Consider the following 27348-nt stretch of genomic DNA (forward strand, 5'->3'; position numbering starts at 1 on the left):
ATTCAAACTTCAAAAGTAAGAGAAAATGCAGAGCTTATGTCCAATTTTGAAGATGTTTCAACCCTACCTCCTCCACTTTACCTGAAAAGGACTTAGTTGGTAGTCCTTTCAAATTCATAATTGCTGAATGATTGTTATAAAGGCAATGCTTTGTGCTATGTGAATGCATACGTACACTGAAGTTGTCCTTTTAATTGATCTCCCAGCTTTTCACCTTTGTTAAGGTACCTGAATTTAAGCTGCTGCTTCATTACATGTTGAGAAAGCAATTTAAGTTCAGAAAAGAAATTTTCTGGCATTACTTGTCCATAAGCTAGTTCTTTTTAGTGTATTATCCCCATATTTAATTTTTGCTTAATAACACCAAACTCTCCAGGCCAGCTCTACAGTAGCTTGGAATATAACAAATATGATTAAACTTATTTTTTCTTGAATAGTCTGAAGCTTCTGGACTGATGGGGGATGTTGACAAAGGAACTCTTATATTTTACTCATTGTTTCGTAGTTGTTTATTTTTTCAGTGCAAGTTTTTTTAACTTTTTTTTTTTTTATAAATTTGCATGTATTTTATTAATTTCCTACATTTTTATACCATGCTTTTTGTTTTACTAGGTAAAACTGCTGGTTCAGCTTCTCCAGGTGTCATGAATTCTGTTACTAAACTGCAAACTTTAATGGTCGATGGAAAAGTCTTAATGCAAGGAGGAAAGGTATTTTGTAGCTCTGTTTGTATGTGAAATTACTGCTTTGCTCATGTATGAAAAGTATTTTGTGTCATTTTATACATATTTGTGGTAATGTGCTTGGTAAATTATACATTATAAAAACCGGAATTACTGTACAATTATTTAATCGCTTTCAGGTGGTTAGTGTAGAGTCTCTCCTGAGTCAAGCAGATAAAACGACACAGATTCAAGGTATAGTTTAATTTTACTTTTTCCCTGTCAGGCATTTCCTTCACATAGCTTGTTTTGTTGTACTTTTACTGGATATTCTTTGGGTTTTATGAAGATAAAATTCAGATGTTTATATCATTACTTATAGTTTGTGCTTATATTCATAATGTAGAAAGGAACATTGCTGAAAGCATTGTCTTTCCATGTGGCACAGGAATGATGTGAGGAAATAAGCCTTTTGTATACATGCTATATTTTCCATGTTTTATGCCTTTCAGAGCTTTGTGCCATATTTCAGTAAAACTATTGATATAATGTAAATTTATATTTATATATGATAAATATAAGAAATGTGGTGTTAGTTGTTTAATGTGATGACTTTTACATAGGTGGAGTTGTGACTACTATAGCTGGTAACAAGTTAGCGGGTGGTAATGTCATTCAAGTAGCTGGTGGTGCAGGTGGTGTTCAGCGTCTGACGCTAGTTTCTCCTCAGGGGTCCCACGTACCTTTAACAGCTGCAAATCAAAGGTTAATCCTTGCCACTGGATCACAGGTATGTTTTCTCACTGTTGGTATATGTAACAGGTTTAATTTTTATTACAAGTCAGATATTTTCCTTTAATCATTATAGCCATCTCTCACTTATCTGCTGTCATCGATCCAGAGAGGTGATAGAAATGGGGAAAATGTGGTAAGGGCAATGTCCCTACCCGAACTGTAACCATGCATTTACCAGCCTTATGTGAACACATACTCAGTAAAACGTATAGAATCTACAGCAGCAGTCAACAACAGTGTACTACTGTAATATGAATAAAGGCCAGTAAACATACATTTGAAAGGCTCCTTTAGTAAGCAAGACACTTTGCTTGAGACCTTACCCATGATAGCCTGTCTGTGTATAGGCCTGTGCATGCATTAAAAAGTGTTTATTGCTGAATAGTATGTACAACACCAAAATTAAAATCTTTAAGCACCAGATTGTAACACAAAATTCCCCAGCTGCCATACTGCATTGTAATATCCTTGTCTTGTCATTTTCAGTTGTACATTGAGAACTTTTTTTTATTGTATCCACACTAGTCATAAAACCTGTAACTGAAAAAGGAAGTAGAAATGCAAATCCCTTATTGAAGTACAGTAGAACTGTTGCAAGAAAAATGGGAAACAGTTGAAACTATTGTCTGTTAAATAAACATTATGATATGACACTATACACAAACAAGTTGTGTTGTAGCATAGCTTGTGCTAGGACATTGCTTATGTATTCACACATTATATAAGAAGTATGTAAAATCAGTAAAAAAACAATTAAGCTTAACTTTACTGAAAATATATATAGAGTATAGAGTTAGTTAAGTGTACTTAAAGATCACACTAGCAGCGCTGTTGGGTAAAGAGTGAATGTTTGTATAAAGTAACCATGAAAAGAAATTGCAAGTCTTGTAGCTATTTGCGCACATGTATAATGTATACACGTGTGGTTTGTGTGCGTAGTACTGTATTATACCAAAGTTTGTAACCTTAGAACAAAATGCTTGATTATTACTTTTGCAATCTGCACTGCACAACAACTCTCTCTCTCTCTCTCTCTCTCTCTCTCTCTCTCTCTCTCTCTCTCTCTCTCTCTCTCTCTCTCTCTCTCTCTCTCTCTCTCTCTCTCTCTCTCTCTCTCTCTCTCTCCTGGTTTTATTTTGTCCGTACATAGCGGTAAACGAAATATGTGCATAAATTCCACTTGAAATTCCAGGTCATTTTTTCACTACTCCCACATGATCGAGATTTGGAATTCTCTCTCTCTCTCTCTCTCTCTCTCTCTCTCTCTCTCTCTCTCTCTCTCTCTCTCTCTCTCTCTCTCTCTCTCTCTGGTTTTATTTTGTATGTACATGGCAGTAAGCAAAATGTGTGCATATATTCCCTTTAAAATTCAGCTCGTTTTTCACTACACTTCACACCTTCAGTTGTCTCTCTCTCTCTCTCTCTCTCTCTCTCTCTCTCTCTCTCTCTCTCTCTCTCTCTCTCTCTCTCTCTCTCTCTCTCTCTCTCTGAAGAGGGTAAGGGTAAGGGGACTGGCACTAGAACAGTGGCAGCAGACATTATACTGGCGTGTGCTTGCAAAGCTGAAGATGGGGCTGTTAAATGGCTTGATGGCAATGAAATTTTGTTCTGTGAGGGTAGCAACTTTGAAGAAATTGTCCGGCCTTCTCTGATTGAAGGGATATCGCTTCTGAAGCTTAATGATGATGGTGTTCCTTGTGATATTGAGAGCCAACAAAGTTCATACTGGTTCAGTCCTTATCATAATTAGGAGGGTCAGTAAACTAAACTTGCAATAAAATTGGTACAGTTAATCAAGCAAAGCAAAAAAAAAAAACTTGTAACATACTTACACATGCACGCACTCATTTGAAGACGTCGTGAACTTTCGTGATTTTATGTTTGTGAACAGTAATTCATATTTCAGTAAAGGATATGTGCGGTACTGAGAGAGTGAGTTTACATTGGTAAACAAACGAATTGTTGGGAAAGAACTGTTCTGTGATTGTGAGGGATTTTACTTTTAACATGAAGTATGTTAGTTTACCTTTGTATACCCGCTTTACATTTATGTTAAAAAATAATAATAATTCCATTAATACTTTCATTTCTTTTAGCAAGTAAAAAAATTATTTTCCTAATTCTTTCATTAGTAGGCCGAATCAGCTGATTCTGAGAATTACTTTTCTGCCACAGGCAGGACAAATGTTTTTTATACGTATTACGATGATAATATATCGATATAATAATAGTGTATAAATGGATTCTGTAAGTAAAATAACACAGCCAATAGATTTTCACCTCGTTTATGGTAGTACAATATGGTAGCAATTGATAAGGAAGTACTGTATAAAAATACATTAATGGTCACAAAACCATGATAGGCTGTGGGTATCATGTAGGCTAGGCTATTGTATATGTATAAATTATATCCTAGTGTAGGCTAGGCTAGTTTCATTTTTTTTTTCTTTCTTTTAAGAAACAATGGGGTTTTTGTAACCTAACCCCATTGCAAATTGGGAAATACCTGTACCTTTTGCCTTTTTAATAAAAGGGCAAAGTGCACATGCAATAAAAACTGATAAACGAGGCTTTACCTTATCACATATTTTTGAAGGAAATGTGGGAGAAAATTTTTTTATTTAATCAATTCAACAGTTAATAGATGTTGAATTGTTTTATATTTTAGGCTAACAAAATTGATGGAACAGGCAATAAGACCCAAGTAGTTCAAACAATTCAAACACTGCAGCCAGGAGGGCATGTTGTCCAGACGAGCCAAGGGTCAATAACTACCACAACGAGTAGCACAACTACCACTCCATCCATAAACAATAATACTACTCAGGTAGTTAGTGCCCCGATTTCGTCTGCTCCCGCAACAACTTCTCAGGCGAGATTCTTTTCTGTGGGTCAGCAACAAAAGACTATTGTTCAGGTAAATGAGTTTCTGTTCTATCAGACAATGGTAATAGTTTAGAAAGTTTTGTCTGAGTTGGCTTAAGTTACCATGTCCCAATTGGTTTCTCAATTTTATATGCTAAAAACTGGAAAAACTATCGCTCATTAGTGATACTTATTTTACAAGCTTGACTTTTTTTTTAATTGGTTGGGATATTGCAATTTATACTTTTTTCAGTGTTTTCCATGTTTCTTTGAAAGGCTTTACTTTGTGTATTTATTCAGAAGTATTTCTGTTTATGCTTAACAGGGATTGGGTGTTGCTGGGAAACCTGTCTTATCTAGTGGCGGAATAAGGCTGGTCCAGCCATCTGTCAGTGGTGCTGTTGTTGCTGGAACATCCACGGCTACAGGTAACCTGATAACCATTGGTGGAAAGCAAGTGTTGTTGACATCGAAACCTTTTGCACAGCAACAGCTACAGCAGGTTTGTATTTTTTATGTACGATTATTACATGTTTCTTGTGCTACTAAAACTGTTATTAGAATTTTTTAGACAATTATTATGGGAGTCATTTTTGATGCTGTCTTATCATGAAAGTGATTTTCCTTCATGAAATCAACTGTCTAGATGTAAACCTTAGATCTGGTCTTCATGGTATTGACTGCATCATCATAAATTCTATTTGGCATGAACTGATTGTTGATGAAATGAACAAAATCTAGTGACAATGCAAATGCACCCACCCTTTACAGTTTCCATAGTACTACAATTAATTTTCTGTATTTACTTGAAGGATAACCAAGCTGCATTTGCAAAAATGTGCAAATATGCCAGATTTTGCATCTGAAAGTTACTCTGCTCATCAGGTTATGTTGACTGGTGGAAGTCTTAAAGGAGGCTCAGCAGCAACACAGGCAGCTGCCAGTCAAGGAGCAGTTGTTGTTGCAAGTGGGACTGGGGGTCAGCAGATTGTTTTACCAGCTGCAGCTCTTCAGGGGTCACACTTGAATTTAAAAGGCGTACAAGCTTTCCAGACTCTGAAGGTTATCCCAGCTTCTCAGGTTACTCAACAGCAGAGAGGTTAGTAAAGTTCTGAAAGCAATTTTCACTGCAGTTGTCTTATATGTGCTATAGTAGGTTTTCTTTTTCATTTTTGTCAAATGTTTTTACTCTGACTATTTCCGGTACAACCTCTGATGTATTCGAATGTACTGTATGTACTGGCTGAATTGCTAAGGGGGCTTTCCTTTTTCCTACGACATTCTTCTCTCCTTTTAGTCCTTTAGTGACTAACCTTTAGCAGATGGTTTGAACTTGAAGAGGGTAGGGTTCATGTGACCTAATTTTTTATCATAACTGTTGATAAAAATAATCATCCTTTACCTTTCCTGAAATCCTTAGTTCTTTGACTGTAAGCTTAATATTCCTTATCTGGCAGAGAAGGAAATCATTGTCATTACTTGCATCCATCATTAGACAAGGAATAGCAAAAGGAACTGTGAGCTGAGGTTGCTTGCTGGACGATTAGTTTCAGCCATGAAATCTAAAGTTAAAAAAAAAGTGTAATCCTAATTTTCAGAATTTATAACCTTGCTAGACATTGCATGCATCCACTAACACCTTTTTTTTCTTGGGTGAAAGCCAGTAGAAATAGAGATAGATTCCAACTATGATTCCTCACTGATCTTGGGGGAACGTCCATCTGGAAATGTTGCAAGATCTATACTTTGTCCCTTGAAAACCTGAGATAGTGCCTGCCAACATCCTTTAATTACTGAAAATGAAATTTTTTTGTCTGTTGCCTCAGAAGCAAAACAAAGTCTGGAACAAAGACTGCTGGAAGGTCAAGGATTTCAAGTTCTGTTGAAACATCTGGAAGTGGGTTTGACAGTTTGTCCCACTTGAGCAGGATCCTGAGAATCTCTGTGAGAAGAATTGAGGGGGTTTGGTGACACTCTTGCCAAGGCCAGTTTGTGCCATTTGTCATCAAAAGAGTCTTTAACTCCACTCCTTGTTTAGGACTTTTCTTATGAGACTATAATGTGGCAGAAAGGCATGAGCTCCTAAATGGTCCCAGCTCTTCATAAATTCATTTCTGGATCGGGGTCCCCGTGTCACCGGTGAAATAGTCCATTCAGCACTTATTTCTAGGTAATTCCGTTGCTAGATACCAGAGAAAGCTAAATGAAATGCTGGAGTTACTACCCCAGAGCGAGCTCCACTAGATGGAGTCGTGTATGGAAAAAACGGTGAACTACAAAAACACGGAACCTTATCCTATAGAGATTCCCAATGTCAAAAGTCCCAACGAGAGAGGTGCTGATACAAGCCCATGCACTACTCGCGGACTGTATACAAGGCAACACTAGCCACATTCCATTTTAGCACGTTTTTTTGTTCACACGTAATTTCGTTGTGATCCTTATTTTGTGCTCTATTTTGGATTTTTATGGCATCCTGGCAAGTTCTTCTTCAATTACTTGAGTACCAGTGTTTTGTTGTTTTTAGGCGATTGAGGCTTCTTATTTTCCTTTAGTTTAATAATTAAAGGGATTTATACGCCGTCTCGATCTCCTCTCACGTCGTCTCTTGACCTCTCTTGGTCTTGGGTCGGCATGTTTGTTTTGTGTTTTTATTTGTATCCCTTTTATTTGGGATATTTTACCTTTAATGATCCCTAACTTTAGTGGGTTTGATTAATTTTTGTTTGTTCTGTACCCATTTACTACGAGAAGTGCTGTTTAAGCGTTTGAGGGCTACGAGCTACCCCCTCGGGCCCATTCGCTTTTTATCATGGCTTCATTACGAGTGATTTTTATTACGGAAGTGATGTTTAGCGTTTAGGCTACGAGCTACCCACTCGAGCCCATTAGCCTTTATCATGGCTTCATTACGGGAGTGATGTTTAGCGTTTAAGCTACGAGCTACCCCCTCGGGCCCATTCGCTTTTTATCGTGGCTTCATTACAAGAAGTGTTGTTGAGCGTTTAGGCTACGAGCGGAAAGAGATAGCAAGGACATCCTATCATTTCATCATCTCAAGCATACCTCTCCCGTGCCCAAGAAAAGGTCCCGGTTTTCTCCAGTTTGCTTCAGTGACAGTTCTCCTTCTGAAGTCAAAGCTGGAGTTTATGACCGGGTATGGTGGAGTCAGGGCGTGTCTCCTTGATTCCTCCTGCTTGAATAGTGGCCTCGGCCTTGCACAACTGTCAAGTGCTTACCGGTCAGTTCCTCTCCAGCTTTCCCCCTCCGGCCTCAGTATTCCACACCGTCACCTCTCTGGGCGGGTGAGGTGGATATTTTTTTTGGCCCAATGAAGTACATGGTACTTAGTCGGTCACGTTCCCGCAGTTCCATATCAACGCTTTGGAGGGCAGTGACAGTCTTCTTGTCCTTGGGAAACTTCTTCCCCCAAGAGGTTTCCTTTTAGGCTGGTTCTGAACAAAACAGCAATACTGCGCTGGCGTAAACAAGTGGTTTTGGGCTCGACTGCTTGTTCAGGTTATGGTTCATTCTTCTCCATAACCAACAGACGCAGGTGCTTCTGTCTACCACCCTTCTCGTAGGGGTCCAAAAGGTCACTGCTTTTTCCCTATCCAGGGCCTCCCCCCTGGTGTCGGAATAGTCCTTAGACGGAGCGTCATTCAGGTAGCCTTGTGACCTTTTCCTGGGCCTGGAAGTAGGTCTGTTTGCAACCCAATTCAGCCACAACTATCAAGCTGTCCCGTCTGGTATAAACTCAGCCTCGTCAGCCCCTCAAACTCTGATGTCCTGGCTTTGTGGTCTTTGTGAATCTTACAGTTTAGGAGGAAACTGATATTGGTCCTGTTATTACTGTTTTCCTGAAATCAGTTAAGGGATCCTACTCTACTGCAGTATGGTTCTGCAGTTAAGTAACTAGCACTCTTCACATAGTTTTGAAGCTACAGTACTGATGCGCGCATTGGCCTCGAGGAAAGTGTTTTGTTGGAACCAGACTCACAGGCCCTTAACTTTCATCCCTAAGGTCTGTGTTCATCTAAGAACAGTACTCCGTCCACATTCGGTTTCCTGGTTTTTGAGTAATGTATCGGAGTTAGCTTCGGTAACCAACAATCATCTTGTTCTTACCTTTCCTTGTTAAGGAAGTCCCAAAAATTTTTAATCAGCTTAGCTTCTAGTGTTAGTTTTCCTGTACTGTCTGCCCTGTCTGGCGGAACCAATCAGTTTGGTTTCCCCTCATCAGGGGTAGTGTTGTGAATTCCTCACCCTAACTTTCTATCCTCAATTGAAGGTCCTCATTTTCGGTGGTCACCTTGGAAAGTACTCCCCTTTTACAAGGTCTGTTTCTGTGTCCAGTTTTCTCCTTTCAGGCTTTTTTTAGACAGGCCCTCGCAATTTTGTCAGGTCCTCTCCTTTAAAAAAGGGGGGGGCACTGTCATTGGGTCTGCTATTAGGCAGGAAGTATTTTCTTAATACAAGCCTATTCAGGTGCTATTCTAAGCTCATGATCTTAGACGGTGACCACTTACATTATTTTCATTACATGAACTTAGAGGACCTTACTAATGTTCAGGGTAGAATTCTTCTAGTTTTCAACGTTTCTATTTAAGTGTTTAATAGCATAAGAATGATGTTTATTTCTCTGTTACTATTTCACCGGGTGACACGGACCTGATCCAGAAAAAGTATTTTGACAAAGGAAAAATCTATTTCTGGAGAGGGGCCCGTGTCACCCGTGACCCACCCTGTTCTTCATTCTCTCCTCCCTTGATAAACTTCATTCTAGTGAGGTGGGTGCTAACATGGAATGCGGCTAGTGTTGCCTTGTATACAGTCCGCGAGTAGTGCATGGGCTTGTATCGGCACCTCTCTCGTTGGGACTTTTGACATTGGGAATCTCTATAGGATAAGGTTCCGTGTTTTTGTAGTTCACCCTTTTCCATACACGACTCCATCTAGTGGAGCTCGCTCTGGGGGTAGTAACTCCAGCATTTCATTTAGCTTTCTCTGGTATCTAGCAACGGAATTACCTAGAAATAAGTGCTGAATGGACTATTTCACCGGGTGACACGGGCCCCTCTCCAGAAATAGATTTTTCCTTTGTCAAAATCCTTTTAGTCTTCCAAGTTTCTGGCATCAGGATTGAGGAGCAGTAGTTCTGAACAGGATAAATTTTGAAAGACGTTGTATACTGTCTCTTCCTCCAAAAGAAAGATGAAAACAGCTAGACAGCAAAGACTGTAGCTTTGTAACCCCCCTAATAATGAGACATAGACAAATGATATTGAAAGTAGAGAAGGCTTGAAGACAAAAAACTGCCTTCAGTTTTAGGAAATTTATTTGTTGTGCTTTGCTCTCAGATCCCAAGTTCCTGAGGCCTTAGAGGTATCAGATTTGTTTACAGGCTACACAGAAAGTGAGTAAGGTGTAGATGGTGTGTGCATCATGAAACTAACCTCTCTTCAGCAACAGTTGTCTGAGGACATTTGAGACACTGGGTTTGTGTTTAAAAACTTTGGTGTTATAAAAATTCAATATTTTTTTCTATTATGTAAGGTACCTACATTTTGTGTGCTGCTGTTTTAATAATTCATGTAATTTGAATTACAGGAAAGCCTGTGTTAGCACGTATAGTTTCGCCAGCAGCAGTCAGAGGGGCTACACCAGTAACTACAACTGTAACTGCCAATCAACAGGGTACACATGAGCTCCCAAAATCGTAGATTTTGTCTGTATATAGTTTGGCCAAAGGGAAAGTCCTTGCAATTGCTGTACAAGATCCCTCTTTTAAATGTCCATTGCATTTCTATGTTCATTTATGAAAGGAAGAACCTGTGTTTGCCCAGAAATAGGGTTAACTAAGATTCCTCCTCAGAAATTTTTATATCAAATACAGTATGTAGTAATTTATTTATTTATAAGAGGCAGTGATGAGTTATTTTCATAAAAAAATATATTTGTAGCCCAGTTAAAAGTTGATGTATCCTTGGTAAAAGTTGTGGTTGTGATTATTGAACAGTTGTTGAGTGTTGAAATACTTGAATGTAAACTGTGTCCATTGCTAAGGACAGAGTCTTATTTTAAGAGACACCTTGTAAATTTAGAAATTGCTAAGTACTTAATGTATGATCCACAATTTGTGTTTCCCGTAATGGTATTGGATTTGAATTTTTATAATGGCTACATAAAAGATTATGAAAAGGAAAACTCATAGTTGCCTTTGAATTTTTATGTGAAAGTAAGCTATATATTTGTAACTGACAGTTTTGAAGTTTCACAACTTCTTCACAAAATTAATGACGTGAAAGAAACCAACAAAACTGAAATTTCCTGAAAAATCATGAGTGAGGTACTTTGTACCTTGAACATTTCATGAAAGAAAATAACCTGTGATAGTCATCTAGACAAAGTTTTTGTGAATATTAGAAAATTTAATTATTTTATACAAGCTATTGTAATTGTATACATGTTTTAATGGTCATGTACTTGACAAGTAATATATGAAATATATTACTAACGCGACTTTGTTTAGGAAGCCCTTTTAGCGAGACTCAATTTAGTATGAAGTTATCATTTTGGAAAGGAAGGATTTTAATTTGAGCATTGTGTATGAATATCATGTTGAAGAGGTTCTCTTGCATTTTCAAGCTAACCTAACTTTTTCTGGAAAAGAAAGAGAGTAGCACAGTAATTACCAAGAGCAGTGCTTCATTGCAATTGGCAGTCACAGTTACAGCATGAATAACAAGAGGTTATATGTGAAATTCCCATTGTAAAGACTTCTTGATATTGTAAAGCCTCTTGATACCGACAAACCACCCTGATGTGTAATTTGAATGTGCTTCATTTAAAACCTGATGAAAAAGTGATTGCCCTGATTTTATCAACAAAACTGGAAACAAAAACTCCACCTCATTAGTTAACTGGTGGCGCTGCTTTCCCTGAGGCACTCAGCTTACAGGTACCTGTAGTCGGTTTAAGCTAACCAGAAATAGTGATGCTAATAGGAACATGAATCATCATCATAGAATTCTCTTGAGGTTCTAGTTTCATTTCCTGTAAAGAGAAAATGATGAAAAAACAGTAACAGAGATTTGTAATTGCTAATTTCCATAGCTTTTTGGATGCATTTATATTTATTCGTCATCTTTTATATGTTTGGTTTTATTTTAGTTTCTGTATGGATGATGAGCATACCTTGTTTAGGGAAGGAAGTGCAAGTTACAGTTGCTACGTTTTGTTGACAATGAACATAGTGACATGTACAGTAGCCAACTACAGTTATGGGGGCCACTATACCAGAAACCCACTGTAAGAAGATTCATTTTGCTGTTGTCGGGATAGAACATCGGCCAGTTGTGGAGTAAGCGTACACTGATGTCAGAGTCCATATGAGTAATTAAATTACTTGTGTGTATAATGTAATAATTCAGTCTTCATTCCTATTTTATTTGTGGGCTTGACTTTTTTTTTATAGTACAATACTTTTACTTATAGTGTATTATTATTATACCACGGTTTTTACTTTTTGTTTATTAAACAAATTATTCATTCCATTTTTGCCCTTTATGTAGCAGGAGTGCCAGGATGTGTTAGTATGTACTTGCTGAAGGAGTTTTGATTCTGGATTGCATTTTTATGTGAACTGAGACTATATTTCAAGACTAGTGTCTTCTTTCCTTCAAGGAGAAGCCCTAGTTTTGCTTTCATTACTTATGTGGGAAGTTGGTCCAGGAATAGCGGTTGTACTCTCTCTCTCCCTGTCTTCTGGTAGTCTGGGAAGTTGGTCCAGGAATAGCGGTTGTACTCTCTCTCTCCCTGTCTTCTGGTAGTCTTAAATTACAGTCATGTAAAATTGTATTTTTATATTTTCTTTTATGCATATTACAGTTATTGAGAGTTATGCAAATGAATAAAATAAGAAAATTTCATGTCATGTACCTAAAATTTACTCTAAACTTGCCCAGGTAAAATCCATGCAAATTAATGATTCTCTAACAGAAGTTCTCAGTGACTTCATGGGAGACTTGACCATTTTTTATTTAATTTTGTTTAGTTTTTATTGATGTGTATAGTATCTTTACTGTATTTTTGGTGATATTTTTCTGTTATCAGTAACAAATTGATGAATTGCCTTGTATATGTACCTATATTATTTTGAATTAGAACTTTCTTACAAAGAATTTTACTGTATGATGTATCAAAGTGCATGCAGGTAATTGAAATTGTGTGTAGTATATACTTTTGAATTACCATGAAAAGAGTACATACTCTTGATTATATTTTCTTAGCTTCAGTAGCATACAACATGAAAGTTAGGTGATTAATTAAACACCACCAAGCATGCTTCACAACAGGGAAGAACAGGTAAAAAGAAATAAAGAAACAAAATCAGAATTATCTCAGCATGATTGATTTCTGTTTTATAAAGAATATGCGCTTACTTTATTTTTGTGATTTGCTTAAGAATAACAGTTTATATCACCATAATTGATAGTAAAAATTGCAGTAAAGAAACGACTCGGGAGATCTAAGAAAATACTTTCAGGGTTCAGTTTGTGAAGGCAGTGACACCTAGTCACTTCAGTAGGAACTTATGTTATTTGATGACCATAATTTTGCTTGGATTGTCCCTGGACAAGAGTCAGATAAACTTTCAGGTACTTTAACTAAAATATAGTTTTATTTTATATTTTTACACTTACTGGTTGTTGGAAAGCAGGCATTCTCCTCCATTCTGGGGGACATATTCCACCACATCCTCTCTCTGTATAGCCTGAAATACACAGGAATATGTACAGGAGTTGAAATCAATTCTTATACTGTATCTTGCTGGGTAAGGTATTATTTTTCTTCCCCAGGTGGATAGGGACTTAAACTTTTGTTTTCATGTTAATGTTAGGTACTTAACACATTTTGGCTTTACCATTGATGTTATGTTAGCAAAATGAGCTGAAGAACCAATTCCTGGATCCTCCCCAGGTTTCTAGTCAGAACTTTGGGGTCAGGAAATCCAGCCAATTGCAGCTTACTGGCATAAACTCTCAATCTTTTTCTCCTGGCATCAGATTAGGAAGTTACATCATTCCTTCATTTGGCCAAGAAACCTTCCTGGCACCAATCTTCAGTATGCACACATCCAAATAACTGTTTATCCATCTTGCTAAGAATTCTTACTTACAAGAACCTACAAGTTTTTCAGCAAGTACAGGTATGAATGAATGTATGAAAATAGGGCCACACAGCACAGCATTGGGGCTTGGGAGGCCATTCAGCACTCAACAGGCAGATCTGATTTGAGGTTAATATTTCAGTCTTCCTGAATATGCATGGGTCAGTAATTACAGCTATAATACTGTGGTTAAAATAAAAAAAAGAACAGTTAGAAACCTATTATTTATTTTGTAAAGTTTTTAGTATGAACATGTTTACAGACATTAAATTTATAAAATCTATCATGGGGGAACATTGTTAAACACAAAGGCAACAATAAACTGATTACTTCTGCAGTACTGCTGAAACTGATGTTGTCTTAATAATTAAGCATACATACCATTTCCTAAACGGTGTGTGCAAGTCTTTCTCTCTTTTCGTGAAATCAAAGTAACAGCTGCACTTTCACATTCAAAGTAAAACTGTTCTTAAATAATGCTATATCTTGGGATAAAAAATATTTCAGCACTTGCATGTTAATACTTTAGTAACATACAATCATTTCCTTGCATTTGAGTACTTGCAACACATACAAGTGTGTTTAGAATGCTGGATTGGTGTTAATACTTGTAGAATATTTTCACAATCTGTGGTACTGTTAATACAACTAAAAATGCCCACATGATAATACACTAAAACCACATCTTCAAATACTTATCTTTGAATATACAAAATAAAATAATCTATATACAAAAAAGGAACATTAGATGAAAACAACAGAAAAATCTCAATCAACATATCAAACAAAAACATGTACAGAAAATTATTGGCACTCCCAGTGTCAAAAGTACAATAGCTATCTGTCAATAATATAAAAGTTCTAGTAATTTATATAAGTTATAAATTATAAGTTCAGCTGTAAAGTTTAAATACAGTGCCTTCTTAGCATCAAGTTCATATGGCAATGCTGTACTCACAATGTAGGAGTCTGAATTAACATTCCACATTCACACTGGGCTCACCCACCCAAAACTATGGACAAAAACTTGGAGAAAAGTCAAGAAAATGGTTAGTAAATAAAATGGCATTGTACATATCTTTCTGGATTATTTAAATGCCTTTAAGGAATGAGTACTGATCAGTTTTGGCTTTGAACAAGAGTGGCTTCCTAAGACAGCAACCACTTAACCTTCACACTAGACTCGCATTTAGTTGCTGTGTTGAACGCAGCTAACCAAACTATCACAAACCAAGCCTTAAAATCTTTCTAAAATGAATTTATATTTCTAGTGAAGTGCTAATTTATTTCTTTGAAATATCTTATGCACTCAACAACTTGACACAGGTACATCATTACTATATAGTTCTCTAGATAAATCTTTGGTAATAAAAAAAAGCTTTTTATCAAAACCTTCATAATGGTAAAAAATATGAATTCACAAATATTTCAAAATTCCAAAAGGTACAAAATTTCAATACTGTCAAATTCAATTAAGAAATCAAGCATTTAATTCTGTCACATCTGTTTTGTGAGGTAGTTAAACATATTTAAACTGATCAGTTCAAATTGAAGATTAAAGCCTAGCCATCTAAGTTTATCAAACCAAACAACCAGCCATTTCTATGTCAACCCACGCCACTTCTCTGCATTAGCAAAGCGCAATAAATTCCACACAAAAAAATACCTCACAATCAAACCACAAGCTTACGAAAAAATGAGATCATATACAAAACTATGACAAATGATTAATGTGCATATATGATATTTTTGTGACAAATTTTTTAGTATATTTCCTCCCAAAAGTTGAGTTTCCTTAAGTTGGGTACAGTTCGCGACTTGAAAAGTACCGTTGCGTCCAATGTAAAAACTGAGTGGAATTGTTTAAATATTCCTAAAAAGCAAACTGAAATTTGTTGAAAAGCAATAAAATTACCAACTTGCACTGACAAGCATTTGCATCACTATTTAACCCTTACATGAAATTCAATTTGCAGTTAAACCAGAGTACCATGTAAAACTGCTCTATAAAGCCACTAACCAAAATCACACCTCGGTTTTTATCGACAAAGATAAAACTACTTTGAGGCAGCAGTTTCATTCAAATAAGTGAATTTGACAAGTCAAAGACTGAAGAAAAATTTTACTATGTAAAATAGCTATTAAGCTACTATGTTAAAATATGCAGTACTAGTTGCCAGTGTTGAGAATTTCAGTATGCTACTGTACTCCAGAGAAAGCATTGTAATCATTTAAGACAATAATTGTGTGTGCAAGAGTACTATGAACAGTTGAAAATGGCAAGCTTCTGAGAAAACTCGTCAAAGAATGCTAAACTGAGCTTGAAATAGTATGCACATTTGTCCAGCGTTACAGTTAAAAAATTGTTAAAAATTCTAAAAAGCTACATTTCGGTACTTACTTTTGTTAACGATTTTCTTTTGAAGTCCAAATGTCAAGGAATCTAAAGTTCTAGATTTCAAACACAGTATTTCAAATTCAAGCATTTTTCTAATATACTTGGAAACTGCAAATTCTATATACTGCATTTTTTGTATGTATTAAACAGATTAATCCTGAACAAAATATTCTGTCACTTTCTAACATGTGGGCAATGTCCTACAATCTGAAAAAAAAAAAAAAAAACTAATGCATACGTAAAAAGTGTCACAACATTTGTAAAGGACAACCACTTTAGAACTAATCTCCACTGGGATACATTAGTTAAGCATTTTACATTTTAAGATCACAAGGCTTTTTCATTTCTATTTAAGGTCATTTTATCATTAATGTACAATCACCCAATATACATAAAACTGTATTATACATAAATTTCCTCACGAGGAAACATTCCTAATTCCCATAAATCCACATTGGGAATTAAGAAAATATTACAGCTTGATTGCTATATAGTTTTCTGTCAAATGAAACTTACTGTATAGAAATCTTCAGCTTTTCTGTAAACTGTTAACAGAAAAACAGCTGGTGCAAGTTTTACATTCGAGTCTTGTTCCAAATGTTTTCGCAAGATGGTTACTACTGGATCTGCAAACAGAACTAGGCCTAGTGGCAGGAGATTTGTTCACTGTACAGATGTTACTATTCACAATGCATATTTTTTTGTGCAACTGTAGAAAAAAAAATGTAGTGAATACTTCTACGGAATGGCATTTTAGTCTAAAAAGGTGTCCACTTAATGAAATTAGCGTGTGATAAGTTAATTCCATCAGAGTATAGTAAAAAGAAATTCAAGCTGTTAATCTCCAGTCCACTTAATTATATGGCATTATTATGTTTTCTTCATTATGTTTTCATAAAAACTGACAAATAACAGACTGACAATATTTCACAAAGAGCCACACTGATACTGTTTTATTGCAAATACTGCAGCTACATGTTTCATAAGTAATACCAGTAGCTACAATCGCCATTCCAAAAGAAATCTGAAGCTAATAACCATTCTTCATAAAGTTATTCCCTTTAATTCTAATATAAAGTGCTTTGGAAGCAACTGTTTACCTCAACAAGGGACTGTCAGCAATTATGCAACTGGAACAATTCTCGCTATTAAACGAACATCAAGCAGTCTCCATTTAAAACAAAAGCCCCACCACAGGGGGACTTTCTAAGCTGCCAGCAACACAACATACTTGCAATTATGAAGTTTTAACCTGAGTAATAGTATTTCTCTATTAAAGTGCAACATGCAAAACTTTTAATACCAAAATCTCATCCTGTATTTTTTGGGGTGACTGGCAAGAACATGCCTCTTCACTTCTGGCCTCGCTATGAAAATTACAGAATCATAATCATCACATTCAAAGCCTCATGGCTCTATTTCTACACCTTGTTTTTCCCCATTAGCATAATACTTTCACGGCAATTAGAATGCACATTCCAATGAACTAATGGACCCCAAAGATACCTGGAATGAAACCACACTGTTATAGCTTGCATATCATAACTACATACTTTCATCAGTAAAATTGTTATAATACAAAATCTTACAGATATAATTGGTATAGGATGTTACTGTTCAAATGTTGCAGGTATTTATGCTGGCTGCATGAAGAAGTCACAAGATACCCAGCACCTCTCCCCACTAAGGTTAAACCTTGGAGTAGATGATGAACTCGTCACCCGAACGGACATTTTTTGTGTATAGCTGTTTGCTATTGATCTTCAATTCCTCTGGAGTGTATGCCACGCCAAATTCGACTCCTTTATCGTGATAAAATACTCTCATCTTATTAGCTGGTAACCCAATCTGAAAAGTCAAGTACTGACATTAGCAAATGCTTAGAAAATAAATAAGAGAAAATTGTGAAGATAATTTGAATTTTTCTTATGAATACCAACCTGACGTCTTTTTATATGGAATGCTATTGGTTAAAGCTTGTCCAGTCATTGAAGCTTGATAGCAAGGTGGTAAGTTGTGGCAAGAAAGTGAGGGGGTGGGGATCTCACCCTTCCACTTGGTAAGTAACATCACTTCTCTGGGTACAAGGCAACTGCAGAGTTGGCTAGATGCAAGATTATGAGTTAACATTTCAGGAAAAATGCAAATTACATTGAAAATTCCCTTCAACAACAAAAGCCATGGTGGAGAGTATGCTTCAATTTGTTTGCTCAACAGTGTGGCCAAAGGAGAAGTTGTACTGCTTATTGAGTGGCAGGGTGAATCCCTAACTGCCTCATTTGCTTGCTCCAAGCTAACCAACTTGTTACCAATTTCCAACAACCACCCCAGCTTTCAACAAAGGTATTCCATATAAAAGATGAAGGTTTTTATTCTCACAGGAGTTAATTCATTTCAAAATACATTCTAATGAAAAGAAATGCTGAAAGCAACACAAAATTACACACTAATACTGACACGAACAAAAAATTATTCGAGACATATTTCGCACATTTACAACAAACCTTTACTTTAGACTTTCAAATTCCAAATCCTTACCTCTGGTTCAAGTTCCTTCTTCAGATCTAATACCCGTGAATATACACTTAACTTCTTGTGAAGGACTGTGTCATTATACCTAACGGTTACATCAACCTCCTTTTCAGGCTGCAAACTTACTTCAACTAATGGGTCCAATTCACCATGTTGATGAATAAGTTCATCATACCTACAAACAGGAATAGTTTCTTGAATTTTTGAAGGACAGAGCAAAATTCCATGAAATAAAACAACAAAATAATGAAGTAATAATTCATAATTTAAAAGGCCTATACAGAATATATTATGAAATAATGAAACCAACACTGATAAAGGGCCCTTCTTCTTGTGAATCAGTAGTAGTTTTGAAGAAGTAACCGTACAAAACTTGGAATGTCTCTTACTAAAATTTACATGCAAGGGTACTATACTGATAAAAAAATGCAACAGCATTTACTGAACGGGATGCATACAAACCTACCTCCTTGGTCGAACCTCTTCATTCATGTAATGCCTTATAAAAGCTCGTTCTGCATTCTCCCTTTCCTCTGGTGTAATCAAAGCTCCACCATTCAACCTCTGAATCCTCCACAACCTTGCTATTGTTAACTGTCGCCTTTCCTCATCTTTGTATGACTGGAAAAAAGTTGATTTTTATTATTCAAAATAACTTTAAAAAATCTGCAAACTAAAATTTGTCCAGTCAAATATTTTTATATTTTCATCACCATAATGTAATATATTGTCCTGCTATCACTGCTCAAAATGTTACTGGTAGTAGCAGTTAATCAATAAGGAAATGGGACATCCAAGACATTGTTAAGGCAAATGTTGCTTAATCTTTTTTCATACAAACAGTACTGCTTTTTACTAATGCTAATATCCTTATACTACTACTACAACAGTACCATTGAATAATACCTTCATTATCCCTGTCCCTCTGTGTACAAAAGACTGAAGAATGATACTGCATGCTCTTATGATATGTTCTGAGAATTAAATACATCTGAAGTCTCAATCAGGGCAAAGAAGCAGGTATTTAAATACTATAAAATTATTTAATGAGACTAGAGAATTTAAATTCCTGTAGTGATGATTCATATGCTACAGATATGTATATATAGTTTCACTGAAGTGATTCTTCCTAACATTACTCGTTTTGTACATTCCCTCAAGAGTTTGTTGCATAAAGGTTAATGTACCTACCTCGGATATTACTACTACTGTTTCTTGAAGCACATCTTTAAGTTCCCCAAATACAATGGCAACTCAGTTTACAGACTTCAACTTATCTGATTTCTCTACTCAACTGATAAATCCAAGCCCAGAAAAATAAAAATCAGATTCGTCCTTCATAAAATTTTCTGGTAAGCTGACTGACACCTGCTTGTCTAAACCATAAGTGTAGGTTTCTTGTTCCTTGGGTAAATAATCCATCACGCCCTGCTCTGTGTCTTTTACTCACTCAACTGATCATTTACTGTGTGTGTGTGTATTAAGGAGCTCACTTTGCATATTAAAATGTTATCTTTTATATCTAGTGTAATCCACTACATAGCATCCTGTTGAGCTAGTCTAGCGCTGCAGTGTTTTTGCTTCACTATTCTTTGAGTGTTTTTTTGCTGTGCTACATTTATTTTTTAATATGAATGAACCTGTATAATTAGAATATTGTCAAGTTTTTTGTTTAATAATGAATATCACACTCATTTACTTCATAGGCCTTTGTCTAAATGTCCCTACCAGAATTTCAATTCTTTAGGAAGGAATTTAAAACTTTAAAATACCCCAGTTCTTTGCTAACACTTAATGATACATATAATACTTTATTATTTTCTTTAATGGGGAACATTATGAAGTACTGTATCTGTTACATTATGAATGTTACATCTATTGGAAGAAGGTATGCTGCAATATTAATAATGCAGAAAAGTAACTAATTTTACATGTAAATTTTTCAGTTCATTGGTCTATGTTAGAACTTCTGTAAGCAGTCGTATGAATGTCCAGTCTGTTCGTCTGAGTTTACTCAATCAATTCCATTTGCCCCGTGTATTACTTTATTCCAAGTTCTGATAAAGTTAATATCTCTTAATAAAATGTGACTAAAGTTAATATATCTTAATAAAATGTGACTAACATAACTGTATTACTCAGTTAAAATGCATGACATATCTTCACAGTTTCAACCAATGATATACAACAACCAAAGCTTGAGTTTATTGCTGCATCATATCTTTAATAAGCACTGCCCAGGTACATAAAAGATTTGCATGAAATGTTTATTAGATTTCTAATGTGAAGATACCAAAACAGTAGCCACCTGCTCAGTATAAAATCAGCAGACTAATACACACACTCACTTGGCCAGAGTGATGTGCTTTTTTAATATCTTTACTATGTTTACCTTTACTGTTATCTCTAATTACTGTAGTTAACAGCTTGTAAGATCCTTTTAAGAACTTAGACTGCAATATTATACAAGACAAAAGAAGGATGAAAGAACAAGACAAATTTTCACAAGATTGCTATACCGGCTCTAGGGTACCAGTCTCTGTTACTTTATGGAATTCAATACTTACTGGGCCCCTAAACTGTCCATTAAATTGGTGCTACTTCTTACATACCTCATAAAGTGGACACTGTTGCAATCGAAGTTCAGACAGCTTTGGGAACCAGTTAACTAGGTCAACTGAATCCCAGTCACTAATTTTTGTGCAGTTGAGAGATAAGTACTTAAGGTTGGGAAACTTCTCACAATACAATTCCTCTCGACACAAGGCACTCAGTGGACATTCAGCCAATATCAAGACCTCCAAACATGGGAACATTTCCCCCAAGGCTTCAATCTGAAAGTTCAAAACAAAAAACCAGTCAGCTCCCATACCCGGTATGCAGCAGAGACATTTGTAGATTAAACACGCTGTATGTTACTTTTCAGGTACTGTACAGGCAGTCCTCGGTTATCGGCGGGGGTTCCGTTCTGGGAGTGTGATGATAACCGAAAATCGCCACTAACCGAAAATCAGCGATTTCCAGCACTTTTTTGGCGATCTTCGGGCTTATCGGTGCTGAAAAGCGCCGTTTTTCGGTTGTCGGCACCTCTGTTAGCTATGTATTGGCACCAATACCCAATTATCGGCGCCAATGAGCAGATATTGGCAATTTTCGGCGCCGAAAATTGCCGATTTTCGTCACTAGACATGCACCATAAAACTGGATCGCCATTAACCGAGGACTGCCTTATATAGTACAGATTCTACATTACATAAAAAAACAAGCACTAAGCAGTTAAAAAAACAGTTTTCAATGTGAAAAATCAGTTACAGACTTCTGTACTAAGGAGGAAGTCATGCATTTCTGAAAAATGTCTCCATGTCAGACAGACTTTAACATGAAGTCGGGGACGTCTAACTTAATTGTGAATCAGACACAATTAAGAAAAATTAGCTGATTTCTTGGGAAAATCCTGCCACTAGGAAAGCCAGGTAGTCTCTTTAGATTTACAATTGTACTTTTTTAGCGGTAGCTTTAGATTTGTATGATTTACTCATCCTCGTACAGCGTACTATTCCCCTATGTATAAAGGTTCTTCCTACACCATTCTATTAAACAGAGTTAAATCTAATGAACGATCCATTTCCCAACTCCAAATTGAATCACTTCAACTCTGCTGCCTCCATACTTTCTGCCTTGCAGTAAACTCAAGACACTTGACCAGTCAGTTAAACTGTTCACTTCCAGACAATGGAATTCTCTGCCTTCACCAATCTTTCAATTTTTTCAGCAAGCATTTCAAGATAAGCTAGTGTATCAGTTTAGGATGAAACGTCCACACTTTTTTTTTTATTGATCATATTTGACTCAGAAAGCAGTACCATTCTTTGCCACTTCAGATACAAAAATTAAATTAATATTCCATTAACAATCTAAGTACTGTCAAAAATGTTACAAACAAAAATGATACATAATATAAAAGGTTGTTGAAAATAATTTAACCAAACCATGGAGCTAATAGTCTTGACCTGCTAATGGGTTGTCCTTTAAAAATAAAAAAAACATTTTACCCTAATCTTATCTCAAGAACCAGAACTCGATAACTGAATACGCTGAAAATATTGGAAATTCTAACAAAATTTTCAGGGATATGGGACAATCCAAGATTTATCATGGGTTGTTGATTAAATATATATAGGGCATCCATATACAATAAGTTTTATAGTTAATACATTAACACATTCTATATAGACAGACCTAGGTCACAAAGCAGCCATTAAGGAAAGAAAAGAATGACAACCAGCTCTTTAGTCTGGCTACAACTGATTCAGTGAAACTAAAATCAATAAACAGTGAAGTATTTGAAACAGACAAAAATACCTCAGTCCAATTTGAACTTGGATTGTTGTTGAAGTGGACACGACTGACAGTGGGATACTGTTTTTTCGTTGCTTCTACCTTCTTGTACCCATTTTTACATATATGAAGCTCTTCAACCCTGAAAACAAATAACTGCAGTTAGTCAAGTCTATAATTACGTACACGATTCAAACAGCTTATTTACTAACTGTAATACAGTATTAACCATATTCTCCTGATGAAATACTGTTAACACAATAAAATGGTTCTTAAACCTACCTCATGCCAATAATCATACCATTATCACTCTGCCAAATTTTCCATTGATTGCATTAAACATGAAACTAGTCACCTCCACTCCCTTATATCCCGTGCACTTTGATTTCCTATTTGACCAAGTCCACATTTATGGTCTTTCTCCATGACCTTCTGGTTTCCCATTACTTTTCCATCTTGCTTCATCCGTATCTAGTGCTCCACTAATTGCTCATTTCCCCTTTTCATTGCAAGCCCATCAATCTCTACTTTCCTGCCTCTACGTACTACTTCTCTCTCTGTTACTTCCTTATTTTTAATACATGCTTCCCAGCACACATTTACCAAGATTCTCAGTATTTTAGTCACATTTGCTCACAAACTCCATTTCTTTGAAAGTGCAAATGTCTCTGCTGAGCAGGTAAGTGCACGTCTTTCATGTGTCATAATTTTAACACTGTTTAATCACACAATACACTTATTTACCTAAATTTCACATCTTTTTCCATTTCATCCAGTCAGTTACTTCTGTTTTCCCCTCGCTGCCCTGTAATTCAAGTACATCATCATGGTAACAGAATGTTTTCATTCCTCTAAGATTTGTCCCTACACCACACCCTCAGTATACACACGACCATTTTCCAGACTGCACCTCCTACTTCATTTACTTTCCTGTCCCCATAATCTTAGTTTTACTTAGTTATTTTCAATCATCTCTTCTCCATTCGACTCTTTCATCTTTTAACAATTTCTAAAATCCTTTTCTTAGATTCTACTATTAAAACAAAGTCATCTGCTTACAGCAGACCCCAAAGCCTCCCTTTATACACTCTTCTGTAGCCTTCAAATTCTCAAACAAAATTTCAAAAATTTCAGAACTAAGAAATCCATGAGCATGTGTCTCCAAAATATTTATCTTGATACATATAAAAATTACAGATATATATCATATTACTGTTTGGTGCCACCGAACTCAAAACAGGCAGATTAAATAGTTATTATATATTAAATTTCATTAAACCACTGGAACCACATTTCTCTAATCACTGTTGCATCAAGGACTATTTTCTTCAAGGTTCTAGAAAGCAAGAGTTTGGTATCATCCTGCTTCAATTTAGTCAGGTACCTCGACAGCCATAGCTGGCTGGCAGACACCTAATGGTTAAGGCACCTACCATATTAGTGTTACCCATTCCTAAAAGTATCTTGATAAAAAGGACAACCTTTTTATGAATCAGCTAACCTTCTTTTCAAGAAAGTGGTCATATCCCACTGGTGTTAAGGAGACATCTTACCAAATACAGTCAGCCAAGTTCGTGAAGGTTAATTTTCAAGCTGTTAACATCTGAATACCAAATGATATCAAAATGACATCCCCTATTGATATGATATCTGTTGCCAAGTTTATCAAAATGACATCCCCTATTGATATGATATCTGTTGCCACGTTAAGTACTTTCACAATCCACAAATTTGGTGTTCAAGAGACCTCTAGTTCTTCCCTCAACTTCTAAAATTAACTGTGCACCTTATCATCAAAGATCAATATTTTTTAAACCATTCCACTACTCAGCATCCAACCAACTCTCCAAGTGATTACTCTTCTCATTACACACACACTGACAATTATTTCATGAAACAACCACGTAAGGTATAACTTGCTTCTTGTCCAAAAAGAGCACAAGGAAATATAACAGTATCCCTGGAATACTTACTTGGGCGCATTTTCAAGAAGTATGTGGATGTCTCTCCACGGCAGTTCTGTTCCATTGAGGACCAAGCGTGTGAGGTTCGAGAGACCAACCACTGCACTGGGTTCAGGAATGGGCGTTTCAAAGGAATTGAAACTAAGATTAAGAAAACCTAAACACGGGAGATGTCGTAAAATCTTGAAGACCTGAAAAAATTAAGACTTTAAACAACAACTCTAAAGTATTGTATTTTATGCGATGCAAAGGTTCAAAATTTTTATATATTTACTATTTTAATATTTGCCAATACAAAACCAACCCACTTAAGCTAATGCCAGCAAAACTACTGTATTGGTAGCTATGGCCTGTTAAAGCCAGTTGTTTAGTTTAGTTTAATTTTATGACAGTTGTCAAGCTAAACGTGGCTGAACAGCAAGATGAATAGATCCATGAAATAGAGGAGATGGATTAAGTACAAGGAAAACCTGACAGCTGCAGTATAGAGTAATAGTTAGAGAGGTTCGAGAGCAGTATTGAGGAAAGGAAGTGGAAATACAGGTAAAGTAGAATAAAAAAAATGGGTGCAGCGAGGGGCTGACGGAAGCTCCAAACGCACTACAGTAATGCCTATAATGCACATATGGTGCACTGATAGCATTACCCACTTATGGGGGTCAGTTGTTTTGAAAAGCCACTCCGTTTACATAAACCCATTCATCATTAATTAGCCTACACTGTACACATGGTTCCCATTCACACCAACTACTAAGAACTTGAAAGGGGAGATGTCATTCCTTCATGCAACTTCAAAGTCAGCTGTAATACTGAACACCCAAGGATTATCACTGCTCTTTCCCATTATGAATTAGGATGTGCCATCCATTTGCTTCCACTGACACATTTGTTCACTGACTTTGCTTGGCTTTGTTGTGTTTAATAAAATAATGAACAAATCAGTCTTTTTTGGCTGTACAGCTCATTCGTTATGTATAAAGTTTCAGATGATTATACTGCACAAAGCAAGTTAACTTCCTAAAAGGCATCAAACCTGAATTTTATCACAAGTAATTCTATGTAATTCTGTTTATGATTTTCATTATCATCAAAACTGATGGTGCTTTGGGGCTATCCTAATTTTGGTAAATACAAAAATTCAGCAATATAACAAGCAGGTCAAGTCCATCATCCAAAAATGCACTATATGCACTAACACTTTTCTATATCTTAATTTATAAATCTGATAACCTCAAAAAATTAGAAATTTAATACTGTAGTCACCATCTTATTTTGTGCATATCCAAGGATACTAAACTAACCCTTCAGCCTGGCAATAGGCATAGATTTTAATTCTGCAGCTCAAAAGACACAAATCAACCTTCTGTCATTCTAACAGGAAGTAATACATACTTTAACTAATTTTTGGAAAGTTATAGGAGAGTGAAACACGCCAATAGAAGCGATAGACATAAAGAGGTAAGAAGAAAATGAACATGCAAGCCTAAATCTACCTAGAGAAACATCTGCAGTTTTCCCTCATTCAGTAAATAAAATATTAAGAGGCTGTCACTATTTTGGAACCTACTGTAGTTACAGACACATTAGATGATCATTATAGTATCTAGTACATTTCCTCTTCTTTCTTATATAAGCAGGATACATTAGTCTATTAGGATCTTTATTCATTAGACCTCAGCTTGCCAAATTCTTAACTTATCAGTTATATTACAGCGACCATTTTTTGACTGCCTACACTTTTAGAAGTAAAACATATTGCGGACAAATCTCTTATACTGAATGATAAATCTGAATTACATCTTACACTACAAATTATAATCCAACTACTCTTAGTTATGGTGTTATCTTGAATATCCAGGTCTATGCTAAACTAAAGGGTCTCTGTGACATATTTGATTCTCCCACTTATCACAGACATATGTATGACCAAACACTTGATTGGTAAGCTGGGAAGCTACTGTATTATTTTAAATACCACTTACAAAAACCTGCAATGTAAAATATCAGTGCACAGTGCAGTAATGGATTTTACTGCTAGCAATAAACATCTGGTAACAAGTTTATTTCAAACACAGCACAATACTTGCCTCGTCCCATTCTTTGAGTTTATTTCGGGATAAATCCAACTCTCTGACTCCTTCACACTTCTTCTCAACCTCCTCCTCATCGCCAGCTTCTTCGATATCACATTCAGAAAGGATGAGGACTGATGGCAACCGCTGTCGGCCAGAACGCTTGAGAGTAAGGGCAACACAAGCGACTTCGGTTACTTGCGCATCAGGACATTCATCCCCATACTTCAAATCCACAGCCTCTGGCAAGCTTGGCATTTTGCTGCAAAAGTATATCGCTGTCAATAAATGCACAATTTCCCAATCTGACATGATAATAACAAAGTGAGTCAGCTTTATGTAACTGAAAATTAAAGTATAAACAGAAACAAATTTATTAAAGTAAGATAAATGGAAATATGTCAATATGTATACCCAAACAACATTCTACATGGTATTGCATTTACATTATCATATCCATGCTGTTCCTACTTTCTTTAAGCAAACAGACATTCAGATAGTGTTAATTTGAAAACTGATTATCTATGTTTGAAGCACATTAATACCATAC

The 27348-nt window shown here is 36.1% G+C and overlaps 2 protein-coding genes across 8 annotated transcripts in view; one reads left to right on the top strand and one right to left on the bottom strand.

Annotated features, from left to right (window-relative positions):
- The window catches only part of LOC136849989 (nuclear factor related to kappa-B-binding protein), a 29256-nt gene extending 18417 nt beyond the window's left edge, over positions 1-10839 (top strand). For all 4 annotated transcript variants that reach the window (XM_067123535.1, XM_067123536.1, XM_067123537.1 and 1 more), the window contains exons 20-26: positions 613-710; positions 863-917; positions 1286-1452; positions 4126-4374; positions 4648-4824; positions 5208-5421; positions 9933-10839. In XM_067123535.1, the coding sequence (XP_066979636.1) occupies positions 613-710; positions 863-917; positions 1286-1452; positions 4126-4374; positions 4648-4824; positions 5208-5421; positions 9933-10045 (1073 nt within the window). In that variant the 3' untranslated portion in view covers positions 10046-10839. The remainder of the gene's footprint in view (positions 1-612; positions 711-862; positions 918-1285; positions 1453-4125; positions 4375-4647; positions 4825-5207; positions 5422-9932) is intronic.
- A 2865-nt stretch (positions 10840-13704) lies between these two features.
- mlt (tubulin folding cofactor E like protein mlt) overlaps positions 13705-27348 on the bottom strand; it is a 37272-nt gene continuing 23628 nt past the window's right edge. For all 4 annotated transcript variants that reach the window (XM_067123542.1, XM_067123540.1, XM_067123539.1 and 1 more), the window contains exons 2-8: positions 26814-27060; positions 24736-24917; positions 22787-22904; positions 21037-21258; positions 18891-19045; positions 18431-18599; positions 13705-17740 (exon numbers count right to left, since the gene is read on the bottom strand). In XM_067123542.1, the coding sequence (XP_066979643.1) occupies positions 17582-17740; positions 18431-18599; positions 18891-19045; positions 21037-21258; positions 22787-22904; positions 24736-24917; positions 26814-27056 (1248 nt within the window). In that variant the 5' untranslated portion in view covers positions 27057-27060 and the 3' untranslated portion in view covers positions 13705-17581. The remainder of the gene's footprint in view (positions 17741-18430; positions 18600-18890; positions 19046-21036; positions 21259-22786; positions 22905-24735; positions 24918-26813; positions 27061-27348) is intronic.

This window comes from Macrobrachium rosenbergii, chromosome 21 (genome assembly GCF_040412425.1).
Source record: "Macrobrachium rosenbergii isolate ZJJX-2024 chromosome 21, ASM4041242v1, whole genome shotgun sequence".
Taxonomy (NCBI): Eukaryota; Metazoa; Arthropoda; class Malacostraca; order Decapoda; family Palaemonidae; genus Macrobrachium; species Macrobrachium rosenbergii.